The sequence below is a fragment of the Meles meles genome, chromosome 18, assembly GCF_922984935.1.
Source record: "Meles meles chromosome 18, mMelMel3.1 paternal haplotype, whole genome shotgun sequence".
Classification (NCBI taxonomy): Eukaryota; Metazoa; Chordata; class Mammalia; order Carnivora; family Mustelidae; genus Meles; species Meles meles.
Window position 1 is genome coordinate 40,801,991 of NC_060083.1, and position 16,254 is coordinate 40,818,244.

The window sequence follows — 16,254 nt, forward strand, 5'->3', positions numbered from 1 at the left end:
GAAGGAGGCAGAGAATGCCTATGGGTCAAATCAGACTTAACACAGGAACCTGAGTCACAGGCTCTGTTCTGGATGTGGCTGCGAGCAGAGTGAACAGAGATAAAACCACGTCGATAGAGAGCGGTCGATGTGGCAGTGGCCCCAAAGATCCTGAGCAGTTCTTGAGAATCAACATCATCGCTGGCGTCTGAGTGTCCGGAAGAAGGAAATTCTACTGATCAGAAAGTACAATCCCTTGCATTCCAGCAACACCTCCAGGCTTTCCAAGCGCCTGTATTTTACCCTACAGGGTGACTGCTCTAACTGCATTCTCACCCAGGGGAAACTGAGGCTCAGCACAACCTGAACCACCAGATCAGCTTAACAAGTCCAGGGCCGGGGGCGGGATTTTAGGTCCACCAACTTCCAGTCCAGAGATCTTGCGAATATACCTTAATCCAACAAACTTGCTGGGAACCCACTTTAATAATTATAACAACATCTTCTCTTTGCTGTGAGCTTACCAGGGGAGCCAGGGGCTAGGTATTTTTGGTATATCAATTCCTTTAAGCCCCAGAAAAGTCTCCCAACTTGAACTCAGGTGGCCCAGATGAGGAAATGGAATCTTAGAAAAGAGGGAGATGAACTCACGAATCAGACATTGACTCTGGATATAAGACCGTGTGTGTTTCGGGGGAAATTCACGCAGGCAAAGGCTGATTTTCAAGGGGCTGTGTATTCAGTTTAGTTGTTCTGTAGTGGCACTTTGAGTATGTCCCTAACGGAAAATCGAAACGTGTCAAGCAATGGTGGTGGAACCGCGGCTGTAGAGGTGAGATTGAATCATCCTAAATTCTGGTCCTGCTGTGCCTGACAGACTGTCAAGACAAAAAACGAAATTTAAGAAGCCGATGGCAAAGCGCGTAGGGAAAGCCAAACAGCGCAAAGAAAAAAAAAATATGGAAATCGATCAGAATTCCCCTGCAAGAAAGGAGTCGTTTTGGGAAGTCCGCGCAGCGGGTTGAGGAGGCACGGATAGGGAAGGGAGCAGCGGACGACCCGGGCTCACAGGCCAGCGGGGCGAGGAGGAGGAGGAGGAACGCCTCTACTCACCGGCGCTCGCTCCATATCTCGACCAAATGGGACCTGGAGAGAAGTTTTTCGGTGGGGGCCGTTAACGCCCTGAAGTTTTTGCCAGAATGGTGCACTGTGTATGTGCATTTGTTTTCCTTAAAGGAAATCGCAGACGCTTTCCCAAACTTAGGAACCTTGGGTTTAAACATTCAGGTGAGAATCGTGGCAAGGGGTCGATCAGTTCTTACCAGAAGTGTCCCTTCCCAGGGCCATTCGGGCGCCTCCCCAACTTTCAGAGCCGGGCGCGCAGGGGGGCAAAGGTGGAGGGCACACGGAGGCTGAGCAGCTCCCGGACTGAGGGGGGTCGCGTATTTGAGAGATGGACTTAGGACGCGCTGGGGCTGCTGCTCAAGGGGAAATGGGGAGTGAGAGCTGAACGGGGGCCTGGGAGACGAACAGGGGCAGGCAGGGGGGAATAACGGCAAGTGGGGGAGCAGGGGAATGGGCAGAGGAGAGGAGGCCACCCAAAAAAGGCGAGTGGCCGGAGAGGGAAAGGAAGAAAGCCGAGGCGAAAAGGCCCGGGGGGTGGTGGTGGTGGTGGTGGTGGTGGTGGAGAGAAGCGGCGGGGGTCAAGAGGTGAAGGAGGGCGGCAGCCCAAAGTTCTCACGGCCTAGGCCTGGGGTGGACCGGGCACATCCTTGGCGCTCAGCCCTGTTTCCTTTCCCTCTCAGTACCCGGGCCAGCGCTGACGGGCCGGGCGGGTGGGTCGAGCGCGGAGGAAGCAAGCGGCGCCCGAGGGACGCTCCTAATCGCCCCGAGGACCCGCCCCCTTCTCCAGGCCCGCAGGGTCTGAGTCCCGCGTCCCCCGCCAGACCCAGCCGGCTCCGGGGCAGTTTGGCACCCGAGGGGCGGATCTCCGAGCCTGGGAAACGCTCCGCCCAGGACCCCCGCCCGAGGAGCGGAGTGGCCGGGGAGGAGCCAGGGAGGGGCGGGAGGCGACCTAGTTAGCGAGCCCGCCCCCTCTCCTCCAGCCCGGCCGCGCGGGCCTCCCGTCGGGCCGAGCCCGCAAGGGTTAAAGGCGGCGGCAGGTGAGGTGGGCGGGGCCGCGGACTCGGGGAAAAAGGAGCGCAGGGCTGAGGATGAAGGCAGAGAGCGCGGGTGAGTCACGGGCGGAGCTGGGCTCTCTCGCTCGCTCGCTCGCTCGCTCCCTGGCTCCCGCCAGCCCTCCGCCCTCCCGCCGGCCCTCCGCCCCTCCTCCGCCGCCCGCTGCCGGCCGCCAGCCGCCAGCCACCCGCCACCGGGTCTGGTCGCGGCCCCCGCTTGTCTTCGGCTCCAGCGCCTCGTCGCTGGAGAGCCCGCCGGCGCGCAGGGCCCATGAGCGCCTGTCGGTAGTGCGCCAGCCTGCCGTGCCCGGAGCCCGAGCGCAGCCTCGAGGTAGGAGCCAGGGTCGGGGCGGCGAGGGGTGCGCGCTTCGGGGATCATCCCAGAAAGACGCGCTCCGAACTCGCCGCAGCCTCCAGTGGCCTTGGGGGAGGTGGTCCTAAAGAATCCGAGGGGTTTAGTCCCAGCCGCGCAACAGCTGGGCGGAAGGGCGAGACGAGGGACCGAGGAGGCTGAAAACCGGGGAAACTGGAGCGACTGGGACAACCGGAGGACTGGAACCTTGAGGACTGGGAGTGCGGAAGTCCTGACCACCTGAGCGCCGGTGATCGGGAGAGGGAGACGGCGGAAGGGGGAAGAAGGGTGTCTCTACCCGGCTTCCTGCACTGGGGAGCGGGAAGCAGAGAGTGCGCTCTCTGCTGTCTCCCTTCCCGAAACCTTGCAGGCTGGCCACTGCATCCCAGGGCTGGACTCCCTGGCTCTGCGTCGAGCGAGGCCACTCTGGAGCCTGGGTCGTTCACCTCCCCACCCCCTAATCCCTGAGGCAGTTCCCAGACGCCGAAAGCTATTAGGGTCCCGGGCCTCCCCGCTCCTGCCCAGCCCCTTCTGGGCTGCCCCACCTGGGCCCGAGGCTCTTTTCCTGCTGCTTCACCCTGTTCCTTTCTTGTGGTAAGGCAGCTAGAGGCTGAGTAGGCGCCCCAGTTCCCCTCTCTCCCCCTCTCCCAGACTACCAGGGCCACCTCTTTGGTCACACAGAGGCCACAGGCAGCAGGGTCAGCCCTGCCGTGGGAAGAAGTCCCTGACCTAAACCACTGCACTCCTCTCCCACCATCAGAGAAGGCTGGGCGACCAAACTCCACACCTGAAGGGCTTCCAGGTCTTCTGGAGAGGTGGTGGGAGGAAGAGGACGGAAGAGGACCTTCAGGTCACAGATGCGTAGTTAAGAACGGGGTGGATGTCTTTAGGTTGCCAACCCTTTAGGGAAAGGATAACAGGCGGGGAGTCCGGACACCTGGTTCGCAGAGATACATACAGTACATACTGGCTGACTGAACAAGTAAATGAAAGTCTGTTCGAGTCATTTCTCCAAATACTGCCTGGGTTTCCTCTTTTTTTTTTTTTTTTTTAAGTAAGAGGGTTGGCCTGAGGCACTGGTTCTCAACACTTAGCTGCATATGGGAGCCATCTGCAGAACTCCTAAAAAGGACCCAGGTCTAGAATGCACCCCCTCTATAATCTCTTGGGGTAATTCGTAATTTCTGTGATTCTGGTTTTTCTTGTTGTCCTTCGCTGTCCCCACTGTGACTCTGCATCTCTTAACGGGGTGACAGTTTTACCTCCCTGAGCTGGTTTGTCAGCTCTTCTCTGGCTGGCCCCCCTTCTGGGGGAAGCTGACCCCTCCCAGCTTCACATCTAAGTCTCCCCTGGATTGGAGGAGGGCGTGGATAGCAGCAGACAGCTGGCTGGAGCCTGTGTGGGTCAGCACAGGAGAGGAGGAGGCTTACCTCTCTCTGGTGGGGAGATGTCCCCTGGGAACTAGCACTGTGGCTGCCCCCCCAGGGGGGTGAACTCCCTGCACAAGGGGAAGGGGTGGGGGCCAGGCATGGAAGTAGGTTTGCGGGGCAGTGGCTGGCAACCCAGCCAGGCAGAGAGCTGAGGCGAATGGTACAGAACAGTGAAATGCTTTTCCTCACTGAACATGCCTCAGGGACGGAATGAGATCTCCCCCAGTATCTGAAAACCTGCGCTGGGCATGGAAAATCAAGTCACCTCAAGCTCTGAGTTTCAGAAACAAACCCCCACCCTCTCCTCATCTGTGTCCTGAGTTAGACTAGGGAAACAGAGATGGGCCCTCCGTTGGGAGTGGCGGCCTGTCTGCAGCCGGTAAATGGGACTGGCTCTTTGTGCTGGCCTGGGAACCCTGGGTCGGGATGGTCCTAGCATTTTACTGTAGGTGTTTCTGACTTACCAGCCTGGGACCAGCCCAGCTCTCAGGATGAGCTAGGTCCTGTAGGAGGGATCAGCATCAGCAAGGAGAAGGTCGACTTACCCCCTTGGCTGAGAACCTCACACCCTCCAGCCTTCCTCACACTCCCCAACTCTGTTTACTGGTCTTTAGTCCCCACTCAGAGGTGTGTCCCTCTTTTCACCCGCCAGGCAGCTACAGAGAGGAGCACTTTGCAGGGAGGGGATCTGGGTCAGGACTAAAAGTGAATTGGTTACTTTCCTCATGTCACCTCTTCTTTGCCTCCTTTAGGTCCCACTTGAGGTGCCCCTGACCGTCCCTGTTCCCCACCCCACCCCGGATCCCGGCAATGCTAACCGCTGTCTGCGGCTCTCTGGGCAGCCAGCACACGGACGCGCCTCACGCCTCCCCGCCGCGCCTCGACCTGCAGCCTCTCCAAACATACCAGGGCCACACGAGCCCGGAGGCTGGGGACTACCCCTCCCCGCTGCAGCCTGGAGAGCTGCAGAGCCTCCCGCTTGGCCCGGAGGTGGATTTCTCACAGGGCTATGAGCTGCCGGGGGCCTCCTCTCGGGTAACCTGCGAGGACCTGGAAAGCGACAGTCCCTTGGCCCCGGGACCCTTTTCCAAGCTCCTGCAGCCGGACATGTCACACCATTATGAATCATGGTTCCGGCCGACTCACCCAGGCACGGAGGATGGCTCGTGGTGGGACCTTCATCCGGGCACCAGCTGGATGGACCTCCCCCACACTCAGGGCGCGCTGACCTCGCCTGGCCACCCCGGGGCGCTTCAGGCTGGCTTGGGGGGCTACATCGGAGACCACCAGCTTTGTGCCCCGCCGCCCCACCCACACCCGCACCACCTCCTCCCGGCCGCCGGAGGGCAGCACCTCCTAGGGCCGCCCGACGGGGCTAAGGCCTTGGAAGCGGCCGCCCCGGAGTCCCAGGGTCTGGATTCCAGTCTGGACGGAGCAGCCCGGCCCAAAGGCTCCCGGCGGTCAGTGCCCCGCAGCTCGGGCCAGACGGTGTGCCGCTGCCCCAACTGCCTGGAGGCGGAGCGACTGGGGGCTCCGTGCGGGCCCGACGGGGGCAAAAAGAAGCATTTGCACAATTGCCACATCCCAGGCTGCGGGAAAGCCTACGCCAAGACGTCGCACCTGAAGGCGCACCTGCGCTGGCACAGCGGCGACCGTCCCTTCGTGTGCAACTGGCTCTTCTGCGGCAAGCGCTTCACGCGCTCCGACGAGCTGCAGCGCCACCTCCAGACCCACACAGGCACCAAGAAGTTCCCCTGTGCGGTCTGCAGCCGCGTCTTCATGCGCAGCGACCACCTGGCCAAACACATGAAAACCCACGAGGGCGCCAAAGAGGAGGCTACCGGGGCGGCCACCGGGGAGAGCAAGGCCAGCGGAGCAGTGGAGCCCCCCGGGGGCAAAGGCAAGCGGGAGGCCGAGGGCGGCGCGGCTCCCTCCAACTGAGCTGCTCTGGTACCGCCCCCCACGCTGGTCTCCCTTGGGGGCATCAGAAGAGCTTTCGGGGGGGCCCCCCTCCACTAACCCCGCCCCGGCCTGATGCCCTTGGGGGGCGACTTGAGTCCGAGGATCAGGTGGTTATTTATTAAGGGGGAGGAAAAGTGGTGCGGGGTCAGGGGGACGGGGCAGTAGGGTGTTTTTTTTTGTCTCCGGGGCTGGACGAGACGTGTTTGGCTGGGCTGGGAGGGGCTGCGCATGCTGCTCTGTCCTCCCCTTCCCCACTACTTCGCTCCAGTGCCCGGGCTGGGGGGTTGGGGTGGGGTACCCCTACCGCGGCTGCAGGGCGGAGGGGACCTGCTGGAAGAGACAGCGCGTCCCTGGAGCAGAGAGGAGTGGGGCCACCGCGGGCGCTGGGGGTAGCTGTCTGGACACGTCCTTAGCGCCTGGGAACCGGGACTTAAAAGCGCCTCCGGACCCGCCCTGCGGCCCAGGTCCCTTTCATCCCCCATATAGTGCTTCTGTCCCTATGTTTCCCGAGGGAGCGCTCAGGTGGGGTAGGGGAGACAGAGGTACCCTCTTAGGGAGGGGTCTCTATCTGGTTGGAAGGGTTGTTGCCCTAGAAATAACTCCTTTGATGTGCCTCCTGATTAACCCTTCCCAACCCATTCTGATGGAGCCGTGAAGGAAGAGGGGAAGAGGCCAGAATCCGGGACAGTTTCCCAGCCTGAGCAGTGGGGCGGAGGAGACAGCTAGACCGGGAGGGGGAGGGCAAAAAGTCCCCTTCTAAAACGAGAGGAAGGGATTGGGTAGGGCAATGGAAGGAACTAACCCCTTATGCCTCTAACTCGGATTCAGTCCTTAACTCATGGTTTTGATGAAAAATAAAGTTCAGTGTAGTTCACATTCCCCATCCGTTACCTGATCTAGGTTTTCAAGGCAACCAGAAGCCCCAGCCCCCACCCTAGAATCGATGTGGTTCCTCATCCTGGCTCCCTGTTCCCACCCCTCCCCCATCATTTGCCTTCTCCTTAGGGATGGAAGGAAGAGGGTTACCTGGGTTGTCTGGGGAGTAGGTGGGGTCTCCCAGCAGAGGGACCTCCAGTGGTCCCCACTCAGGGTGCATGTCCAGCCATCTTCTACTCACTGGGAAGCGAAGGCCCACTCTTTCTTTTCTTCCCCATCCCCTTTCTCTGCTGCCTGCAAGCCTCCTGTAGAGGCTCCATTCTCCCCATCTCAATTCTGGGCAGGGGGACTCTGGGAAGGGGTCTGCCTTCTGAGGTGATGTCCAAGAAACTGTCCCTGTCCCCTTCTTTAGATGCTAGAGATCCATCCTGATTGTGATCTTGGAGGGGCCTGTGGAGGGGAGAGCCTGGTAGGGATGGAGCCAGGCAGAGGGAAGGAAGCTGATAGGGGGTAAGGGTCTGGAACTAGTACCCTTTCCCAAGCTAGAGGTAGAGGCCCTAAGATTCCCTCTGACCTCCCTGGACCCCTTGCCCCCTTTCTCCACCCAGAGCCCTATGCGAAGATTAGTTGTGTATTGATTTTTAAGTTATAAGCAAAAGGTATTTTATTTAATATTAGGGCATGTGTGTGTGCATGTTGTTTGTACGTGTGTGTGTGTGTGTGTGTGTGTGTGTGTGTTTCTCTACTGAGCCTGGGGTCTCTAGCTAGCGAGACCCCACCTTGTTCACCCTGTCCAAAGCCCTAGGTCTTAGGCCTACAGCGTCTCTTCCTCCCTTGGGGATGCTGAAGTCCAGTCCCAGGACTGGGACGTAAATGGGAAATGGGTCTGGGGTTTGGATAGGAATATGCATTTGCATAGAAGGGAGGACAGGGTGACTCTCCCTGAGAGACTCATGGGCCTGGGGTAGTTTAAGAAGTAACGTTCTTTCTTTTTGCTCCCTCTTCCCCCCCACCTCTTGCCACCCCAACCAGAGGTCCCTCTCCTTGCTGAGAGGGTTGGGGGCAGGAGAGAGCTCGAGGCGCCTGTGGGTTGCCTGGCCAGGCAGAGAAAGGGGGAGAGTGGGAGGGCACTGTGGGTGTGGGATGCCTTTCTCCTCCACCCATCGAAACCAGCCACCCCCTCCCTGTGCCACCAGGACAGCCTTCCCCAGTGACCATTGTAAGGGGAACTCCCGAATGGGTGTTGGGGTGGTGGGGGAACACTGATGTTCCCCTCCGGAGGCCTGGAGTTCTAAGGGTGCGGGTGAGGGCTTTGGATGGGTTTTCTTCTGCTCCCCTCGTTTATAGATCTAGGTTGCTTGGCTGTCTACCCCCTTCTAGGCAGCCCCCTAGAGGAGAAATGTAGGATTTTTTTTTTTTTTTTTCCTTTAACTGCTGTGAACCCACTTTGGGGGGGAGGAGGAGGAAGAAACAGCCTGTGTTTTTTATGCCATAATAAAGTCATCAAGCACATCATTGCTTCATTTGTCTTCCAGCTCTGGTTTCCTTTTTGACTCAGTGTCCCTCAGCAGTGAGGACCAGGTCGGCTGCAGGGTGGGGTGGACACTTCCTTTGATCCAGCACCCCAGCCTGCAGCCTCTCCTCCCTTTGTTTGGGGCAGAGCCCAGCTGATGGAAGAGTCAGACCCTTCCCTAGGAGGTGGCTGGTGTGGGGAATGGGGAGGAGCTTCCTCAGGGTTGATAGCTGGGCTGACTGTCCCTCCCTGGGGCTGAGAAGGTTCTAGATATTTCCTTCCTCCTCCACATACAAGCCCCCTCTTTCCCCTCCCCTGCCAAGATCGCCAGTTCCCTGCCTTGCCAGGGAGAGCCAGCCTCCCAGCTCGGTCACCCCGCCCCGTGGGGGTGTGATTGGTCCCTCTGGCTGTGAGCGAGGCGGGGGTGACTGACAGCGATTTCTTCACCCAGAATGATCCCTATCAGGGACAAGGCGATGAAAAGCAGCCAGGCTATCTGATGGGCTCCCGCCCAGCTGGAAAGTCTGAGGGAAGGATCCTACTGCAACTCCCAGCTAGAGGGCCCGCCACAGTTACACAAACAGCGCGCACCAGTGCACCCTCACCCGACCCACTGGGCAGCCTGGGATGTGCAGAAACGCCCATCCGTACACACTCTCCCGGGCTGCCCAGTGCCTGCGATGCAGCCGGTGCCCAATTCAGGTGAAATGAGTAAAAACAACAACAACAACAACAACAAACAACCCTCATGAGTCCAGAGGCCCAAAGCAAGGAAGGTTGACAGCTGAGAAGGTTCGGGGTCCAAAGGGGCAGGCTGGACTTTGTGTTCGTTCACCCTCCCCGCCTTCATTTTGGCCACAGTTATCTTCCCTAGTGGGATTCTCGTTTCCCGCACTCCACCCCTGACCCAGTTTCCTGGAGCCAACTCTGGTACCCACACTGGCTCATCCCATCACCTGTTTGGGAGAATCTGCAGTCACAGAGTTGAAGGTCACTTTGTGATGGGGGCGGGTATCAGCATGATTTAGGGGTTACAGATGGAAGCAGACTGGTTTTTAGGGGAGGAACTCTTTGCTTTCTCTTGCTCCTGGATTTAGAAGCCGAGGAGGAGGAGGGGCAGGCCTATGTTCCCCCCACCTCTTGCCAGCCCCACTCTGTGGGCGCCTCTTTTGTCTTCCTGGTTCAGTGGGAGTTAGACCCCAGGACCCTGGGGACCCCCTTCCTCTGAAGCCCATCGCTGCCCCCAGGGACAGGAGGTCAGCTGTGGGGCCGGCTGGGCCTGTCTGGGCAGGGCTGGGGCCACCCCTCCTCCCCTCGCAGCTCCTCCTGCTGACCTGCATTCTTAGCGGGGGCCTTTGGTGGGGCTCTGATGTTTGCTCACTGGCCCGCATTGGCAGCAATGCTGCTCGGCTGGCCCGCCCCCTACCCCCAACCACAGGAGCCCAAGGCCACCACTGACCCCTCAGATCTGACGCCCCCAGCGGGATGATCCCGGAGGGCCAGGGACAAAGTAGGGAAATCAGGCCACGTGGGCTCACCCTTTGGACAACCTCTCTGAGCCGCCAACCTCCTCTCCTGGGAGGTGGGAGTACCGGCCCTGGAGGGTTGGTGAGTGAAATCAGGAATGGGAAAGTGACCGAGGAGCTGGCAGCCTGGGAACCGCAGCCTGGGGCGGCGCGGTGGCCCGCAGACACTCGCTTCTCCTCCGGCCCGATCCTGCCCCACCGCGGGCGGGCGGGGAAGTGCAGGAAGGTGCCCGCTGAGCAGCTCGCAGCTCTGGGTGCTCGCGTCCGTCGGCAGACAGCCTTGACTTTTGCTTCTGGAATGACCCCCGACGGCAACCTCACGACACCTCCCCGTGGACTGCACATCCTAAGCAGCCTTCACTTTTCATTAATTCTGGTGAGCTCCACGGCTCAGCGTCCTAGCAGTGTGGGTTTGAAAAGCATCTCAGGAACCCAACTGTCTGGCTGTCTTCACCCGGTAGAGGGCGTATTAGAGACACCCAGGGAGTTCCCTAAACCATCGGGATGAACGCTCCAGCACTCCAAGTGCTGTCCTTGGGGGCGTATTAGATCGGCGTTTCTCAAACTTTACACTAGGGATGTTGCTAACATGCAGCTTCTGATTCACTAGGTCTGAGGTGGGCCCCAAGATTCCGCATCTTTTTTTAAAAATTTATTTATTTGGGGAGGGGGCAGAAGGAGAGGGAGAGAAGCAGAGTCCCTGCTGAACTGGGAGCTCCAGGTAGGACCCAATCTCAGGACCTTGAGATCATGACCTGCAAGGAAATCCAGAGTCCGCTACTTAAAAGACTGAGCCACCCAGGTGCTGCAAGATTCTGCAATTTTTTTTAAAGATTTTATTTATTTATTTGACAGAGAGAGATCACAAGTAGACAGAGAGGTAGGCAGAGAGAGAGAGAGAGAGAGAGAGAGAGGGAAGCAGGCTCCCTGCTGAGCAGAGAGCCCGATGCGGGACTCGATCCCAGGACCCCGAGATCATGACCTGAGCCGAAGGCAGCGGCTTAACCCACTGAGCCACCCAGGCGCCCTGCAATTTTTTTTTAAAGATTTTATTTATTTATTTATTTATTTATTTATTTGACAGGCAGAGATCACAAGTAGGCAGAGAGGCAGGCAGAGAGAGAGAGAGGGGGAAGCAGGCTCCCTGCTGAGCCGAGAGCCCGATGCGGGGCTCGATCCCAGGACTCTGGGATCATGACCTGAGCCAGAAGCAGAGGCTTAACCCACTGAGCCACCCAGGCGCCCCGAGATTCTGCATTGTTAACAAGCTTCCAGGTGATGCTGATGCTGGCCATCCACGGACAGAGTATGAAAATATTCTGTTGTACAGTGGGAGTTGTGTGGTTGAAAGCAAATTGCTCCCCTCCACTCCCCACTCGTGGTTGAGAATCACAGATCTAGTTCAATGCTGTCAATTTGCTACTGGGGAAACTGAGGTCCTCAAAGAAAAAGTGACCTGTCCAAAGAGACACTCCAAGGTCCACTGTAGAAGCAAGATGAGATGCCAGTATTCTGCGTTTCAGGTGATACTCTTCCCTGCTTCCCGCCCAGCTTCTAGATAATTCTTCTCTGCAAGTGGCAGTGCACCTTCTGAAAGTGAAGCCCATCTCCTTGGGGACAGCTTCCTTTTCAGAATCAGCCTTGGATAACTATAGGCAATTAGGAACTATCTCAGATTTCAGATCCCGCAACAATCCCCTTATCTGGTGCACCTGCCCATAGCCTGCCTCCTGGGGAAAACTTGGCCTTCGTTGCCATCCCAGGAGTGACCCCAGGCTACCACGCTGTGGCCAAGGGCTCTGAGCAGCAGCCCTGATTTGTTGGCAGGATGGATGTGGGAGAAGTAGAGAATCTGCAGTATCTCTCCTGTCCCCATTCCTGGAGGGCTCCGCAGAGCAAAAGAATAGGATGCATTTGCTTAAATGCTGGTTACAGAGAGGGTTAATAGAGGAAAATGACCTGGAAAGCAGAACATTTAGGATCAGAGTCCACCCACACATCAATATGAGCCCCCTTGGCCAAGACTTCTTTGCTGTTTCAGTTTCACTCTATGTAAAGGCACCAAATCTTTGGACTAGAAATTTTCAAATATCCTTTCAAAGCTATCTTCCTAGGAATTCAAGCACTGTGGGGGCAGAATCCACCTTTTGGGGGTCAGGTGGGTTTTGAGAATATGTGAGCTTAAAAAAATGCATTAACTTAAGTTATCCTTACACCTCCAGCCCTGTGACAATCTGACAGATTTTACGCCCTGGTGGGGACTGGGGTAGGTCTTACCTTTGTAATTCAAACCAGGACACAGGTAGCAGAGTTCTCTCCTCCAGATGCCCCAGCAATCTGCGCTCTCTAACAGATCTAGTTTTTCTTTCCTCTCTTTTCACGTGGGCTTCTTTCCACCCCCAGCTCCTGCTCCCCACAGAGACCCCACTGGAAGTGCCCCCGGATTCGTCGCAGCCTTTTTCCAGCCTGAGAGCGGCGCGGGCAAGGACAGGCTGCTTAACAGGGATTCCGAGGCCGCTCCGCTCCAAGAAATAGTGCTGGCGCGCGCCCTGGTGGAAAACGGTAGAACTGCAAGCGCTTGGTTTTGGCTCCGCCTCCAGGGCCAAAGCCTTCCAGGTCACCTGGGAGCCTCCGCCCAATGACCGGAACCGGAGGCGGTGGCGGTCGGCACTAAGCTGGGGATCTTGGAGGGAGTGAGGTTAGGCGCAGACCGTATTGGGGAAGAGAGAAAGAGGGCACAGAATAGGGGCGTGGGACTCTTGGAGGGCTCGGGTGGCGAGGGAGGGGGTCCCGCGACTGCGCCGGAGGGCAGGGCTCCCAGTAGGGCAGGCCCCTGGGAGCGTGCGTTCTGCGCCCGCCTGCGGACCCCGGAGCCTGGAGCCCGGGCCGAGCGAGAGCTGGTGCCTCCGCCGCGCGGTGCCTTCGCCTGTGTACGGTGCTGAGCATCGCGAACCCAACGGCAGTGACCTCCGAGTGTCTCCTGACACGTGTTGGGATAGGGGCTCCCAGAGGGCTGAGCTCTGGCCAGGATGGTGGAGAGGTCTCCCGAAGAGGACCCATTCCTCCCCACCTTTCCCCAGATGGCTTCTTGGAACCCCGACGCCCCGCGTTCCTGCGATTGCTTTGTCTCGGTACCCCCGGCCTCGGCCATCCCCGCGGTGATCTTTGCCAAGAACTCTGACCGGCCCCGGGACGAAGTGCAGGAGGTGGTGTTTGTACCCGCAAGCACTCACCCCCCTGGGAGCCGGCTCCAGGTGGGTTAGGCCTTACGGAAGAGCTAGGAGCTGTGGCAGATCTGAGCATCCGCCTCAGACCTTCCTCCTCGGCTCCTCTTCAGGCCCTTGGAAAGCCGCCACAGGTGCGGGAAAGAGCATGACCTTCTGGTCTACCAGCCTGGACCTAGCCTCTGACTTAGCCTGCTCCTGGGCAAGTGGGAATACTAAACCCTTTCTGAGTGGGCTCTCCCCTTCTCCCCTCTTACCTGCAGTGCACCTACATTGAGGTGGACCAGGTGTCAGAGACTCATGCTGTGATCCTGAGCCGCCCTTCATGGCTCTGGGGGGCAGAGATGGGCGCCAATGAGCATGGTGTCTGCATTGGCAATGAGGCGGTGTGGACCAAGGAGCCAGTTGGTGAGGGGGAAGCCCTGCTGGGCATGGATCTGCTCAGGTGGGGACACTGCCCTCCTGTATCGTCTGGTGCTGGAAGTCTGAGAGCTGAGTACCATCGCCCCCTCCCCTAAGCCTGGGTCACGGGTCCCCCATCTTTCTGTCCCCCTTGCCAGCCCAGACAGGCTGCCCCGCTCCTCCTCTCTCCCGGCCCCATCAACAGTCTCATAAGGAGCTCCGAAGTGTGGCCGCTTCTGCGCCTCTCCTGGCCCAGAAACAGGGCAGCGGTTTCACATTTGTTTTTTCAGTAGAAGCACCCCTCCCCCATGGAGTCCCAAAGTATGAAGCGAGTTAAAGCAGAGCCCCTCGGGTTGAAGAGAGGCTGAGGGGCCTGGTGTGCTTCTCTCTCCGAGACCATGTTTCAGGCCTCTTCAGGGGACCCTCAGAGCCAAACTTGAAAGCCCCTGGCCTAACTGCGCTCCACACAACCACTGTGGGCGGATTGTGTGACGCGGGCCTCCATGGGCTGCGTCTGTCCACTGGGGCTTCTGTCACCCGCCGCCAGCACCTCACTGCCCTTCTGGTCCCGGCCCCTCTCCCCGTGCCAGGCTGGCCTTAGAACGGAGCCGCTCTGCCCTGGAGGCCTTGCACGTGATCACGGGCTTGCTGGAGCGCCACGGGCAAGGGGGCAGCTGCCGGGAGGACCCCGCCCCGTTCTGCTACCACAACACTTTCCTGCTGGCTGACCGGACTGAAGCGTGGGTGCTGGAGACGGCGGGGAGGCTGTGGGCCGCGCAGAGGATCCAGGGTGAGGGCCCGGCACTGGGGCCTGCCTCCCGGAGGCGTCCCCTTCGGCCAGCCTTGGGAGGGGGCGGGGTGGGGGCCGGGCAGGGCAGATCCAGGTGCAAACCTCAGGGTGGTTGGCGTACCTGAGGAGATGGGAGATGAGCCCACTGAGGACCCTTTCTTTCCCCTTGGCTTGCTTAAATCCTCTTTGTGCTCTAGCCTGCCGCTTCCTCTGGGGAGCCTTCCTGGACTCCCTGGTGGTCAGCCCCCCCCCACCCCGTATATGCAAGCAGGTGCCTCTTCATTGCACTTGCCACAGCCTCAATCAAGCTCACACGTCTGTCTCTGTCTCCACAAGGGCAAAGCTGTTCTCTTAATAACTGCCCTGTTCTCAGAGTAGGTGCTTCATGATAAAGGAGCCATTCCCTCCCCTTCCCGCCTCCTCCACAGAGGGAGCCCGCAACATCTCCAACCAGCTGAGCATTGGCACAGACATCTCGGCCGAACACTCAGAGCTGCGGACCCACGCCCTGGCCCAGGGCTGGTGGGGTGGGCAGAGCGCTTTCGACTTCGCTCAGGTCTTCTCCCTGACTCAGCAGCCTGTGCGCATGGAGGCTGCCAAAGCCCGCTTCCAGGCCGGGCGAGAGCTGCTGCAGCAGCAGCGAGGTCAGTGAGCGGACGGCAGCGGGCTGGGGGCCCGAACGCCACGGCAGTGCCGGCCTCTCTCCTCTCCCACAGCCTTGACCCCGGGCCAGAGGGTCCCCTTCTGCCCTGGGGGCCCCTCAGCCTGTCCTCCTTCGCAGGGGGCATCACGGCAGAGGTGATGATGGACATCCTCAGGAACAAGGAGAGTGGCATCTGTATGGACTCGGGAGGCTTCCGCACCACGGCCAGCATGGTGTCCATCCTGCCCCGGGACCCCACACAGCCCTGTGTCCACTTCCTCACTGCCACACCAGACCCATCCAGGTGAGGGGAATGCGGGTGGGGAAGGCAGGGGAGAGCTTGCTGGGCGGGGTGTGTGTGGGGGGGGGGGCGATGTGATGGCCTTCACTAGTTCCATCTCTGTCCCATTAGGTCAGTGTTCAAACCTTTCATCTTCGGGGCTGGCGCGGCCCCGGCCCCCCAGGTGGTGTCCCCCACTTTTGGAGCACAGGACCCTGTTCGGACCCAGCCCCGATTCCAGACTCAGGTGGATCGCCGGCACAGCCTCTACTGTGGACACCAGGTGGCCCTGGGGCTGATGGAGAGTGGGCAGGTAAGCCCCGGGGATGAAGGGCTACTCTGGGGTATGACTCACTTCTCCCATGCCCAGTTGGGATTCTGGAAATATGAGTGGACCTGGGAGTGGAGGAGAGACTCTAGAGCTGGGGGGAGGAGTCCTGCCTTCAAAGCTAGCTGCCCAGGAGAATGTCGGGGACCCTGTCCTTTCTCCTGCTTGTGGGAGATGGCAGGTATCTCCCCGCAATCTGGAGGGAAGCCTGTCCCGGGGACTCATCTCCGCTTTTCCTGGGCAGGATCGGGGGCAGGAGCTCCGGCAGAAGCAGCGGGACCTGGAGCAGGAAGGCCTGGAGGCTGCACGGCGGCTGTTGGCCGGGGAGTGGGCCCCACCCCCGCAGGAGCTGGGCGCCCTCTTCCAGGCCTTTGTGGAGAGGGAGAGCCAGGTGTATGGCTGAGCACCACAGCTGCTCCCAGCCTGGGGTGGGCACAGGACCGATGGGACGGCAGGATCAGCACAAGCCCTTCACTCCCCTCAGTCTTGTTCTGGGCGGCCGGCTCGGCCTTTGCCTTAAATAAAGTACGCTGTTTCACTGTTCGGTGAACTTGATCCCGGCTCTAGTAGGGGTGGGAGAGCCAAGTGAGGGCAAAGGGCAGCCCTGGGCCTCTGGTTGTCTGCTGGGCAGCACAGTCTTCTCTTGGGGGATGGGGACTCGATGGGGGAGGCTGTGGCAGGGGCCTGTGCGGAGAGGTGGTCTCCCCGGGTGTGTGAGTGGGTCTGCCCAAGAGAACGTGCCTGGCGCACTATGGGGTTACTGTTTAGGGAG

At 59.4% G+C, this 16,254-nt stretch overlaps 2 protein-coding genes across 3 annotated transcripts; both read left to right on the forward strand.

The window, feature by feature from the left end:
* The first annotated feature begins 2,016 nt into the window (after positions 1 to 2,016).
* On the forward strand, positions 2,017 to 8,288 carry SP6 (Sp6 transcription factor). The gene is made up of 2 exons (XM_045985473.1): positions 2,017 to 2,487; positions 4,691 to 8,288. The coding sequence occupies exon 2, from the start codon at positions 4,749 to 4,751 to the stop codon at positions 5,877 to 5,879; it is 1,131 nt and encodes a 376-aa protein (XP_045841429.1). The 5' UTR covers positions 2,017 to 2,487; positions 4,691 to 4,748; the 3' UTR covers positions 5,880 to 8,288.
* Positions 8,289 to 12,443: 4,155 nt separating this feature from the next.
* SCRN2 (secernin 2) lies at positions 12,444 to 16,032 on the forward strand. Of its 2 annotated transcripts, XM_045983759.1 has the most exons (8): positions 12,444 to 12,513; positions 12,896 to 13,069; positions 13,303 to 13,484; positions 14,032 to 14,231; positions 14,660 to 14,875; positions 15,013 to 15,178; positions 15,287 to 15,467; positions 15,727 to 16,032. In XM_045983759.1, exons 2-8 carry the CDS (start codon positions 12,896 to 12,898, stop codon positions 15,883 to 15,885), a joined length of 1,278 nt encoding a protein of 425 aa, XP_045839715.1. In that variant the 5' UTR covers positions 12,444 to 12,513; the 3' UTR covers positions 15,886 to 16,032. The 2 variants fall into 2 exon arrangements, with proteins under 2 accessions (XP_045839715.1, XP_045839714.1); XM_045983758.1 differs by lacking the exon at positions 12,444 to 12,513 and having other exon boundaries at positions 12,528 to 13,069.
* Positions 16,033 to 16,254: the final 222 nt, after the last annotated feature.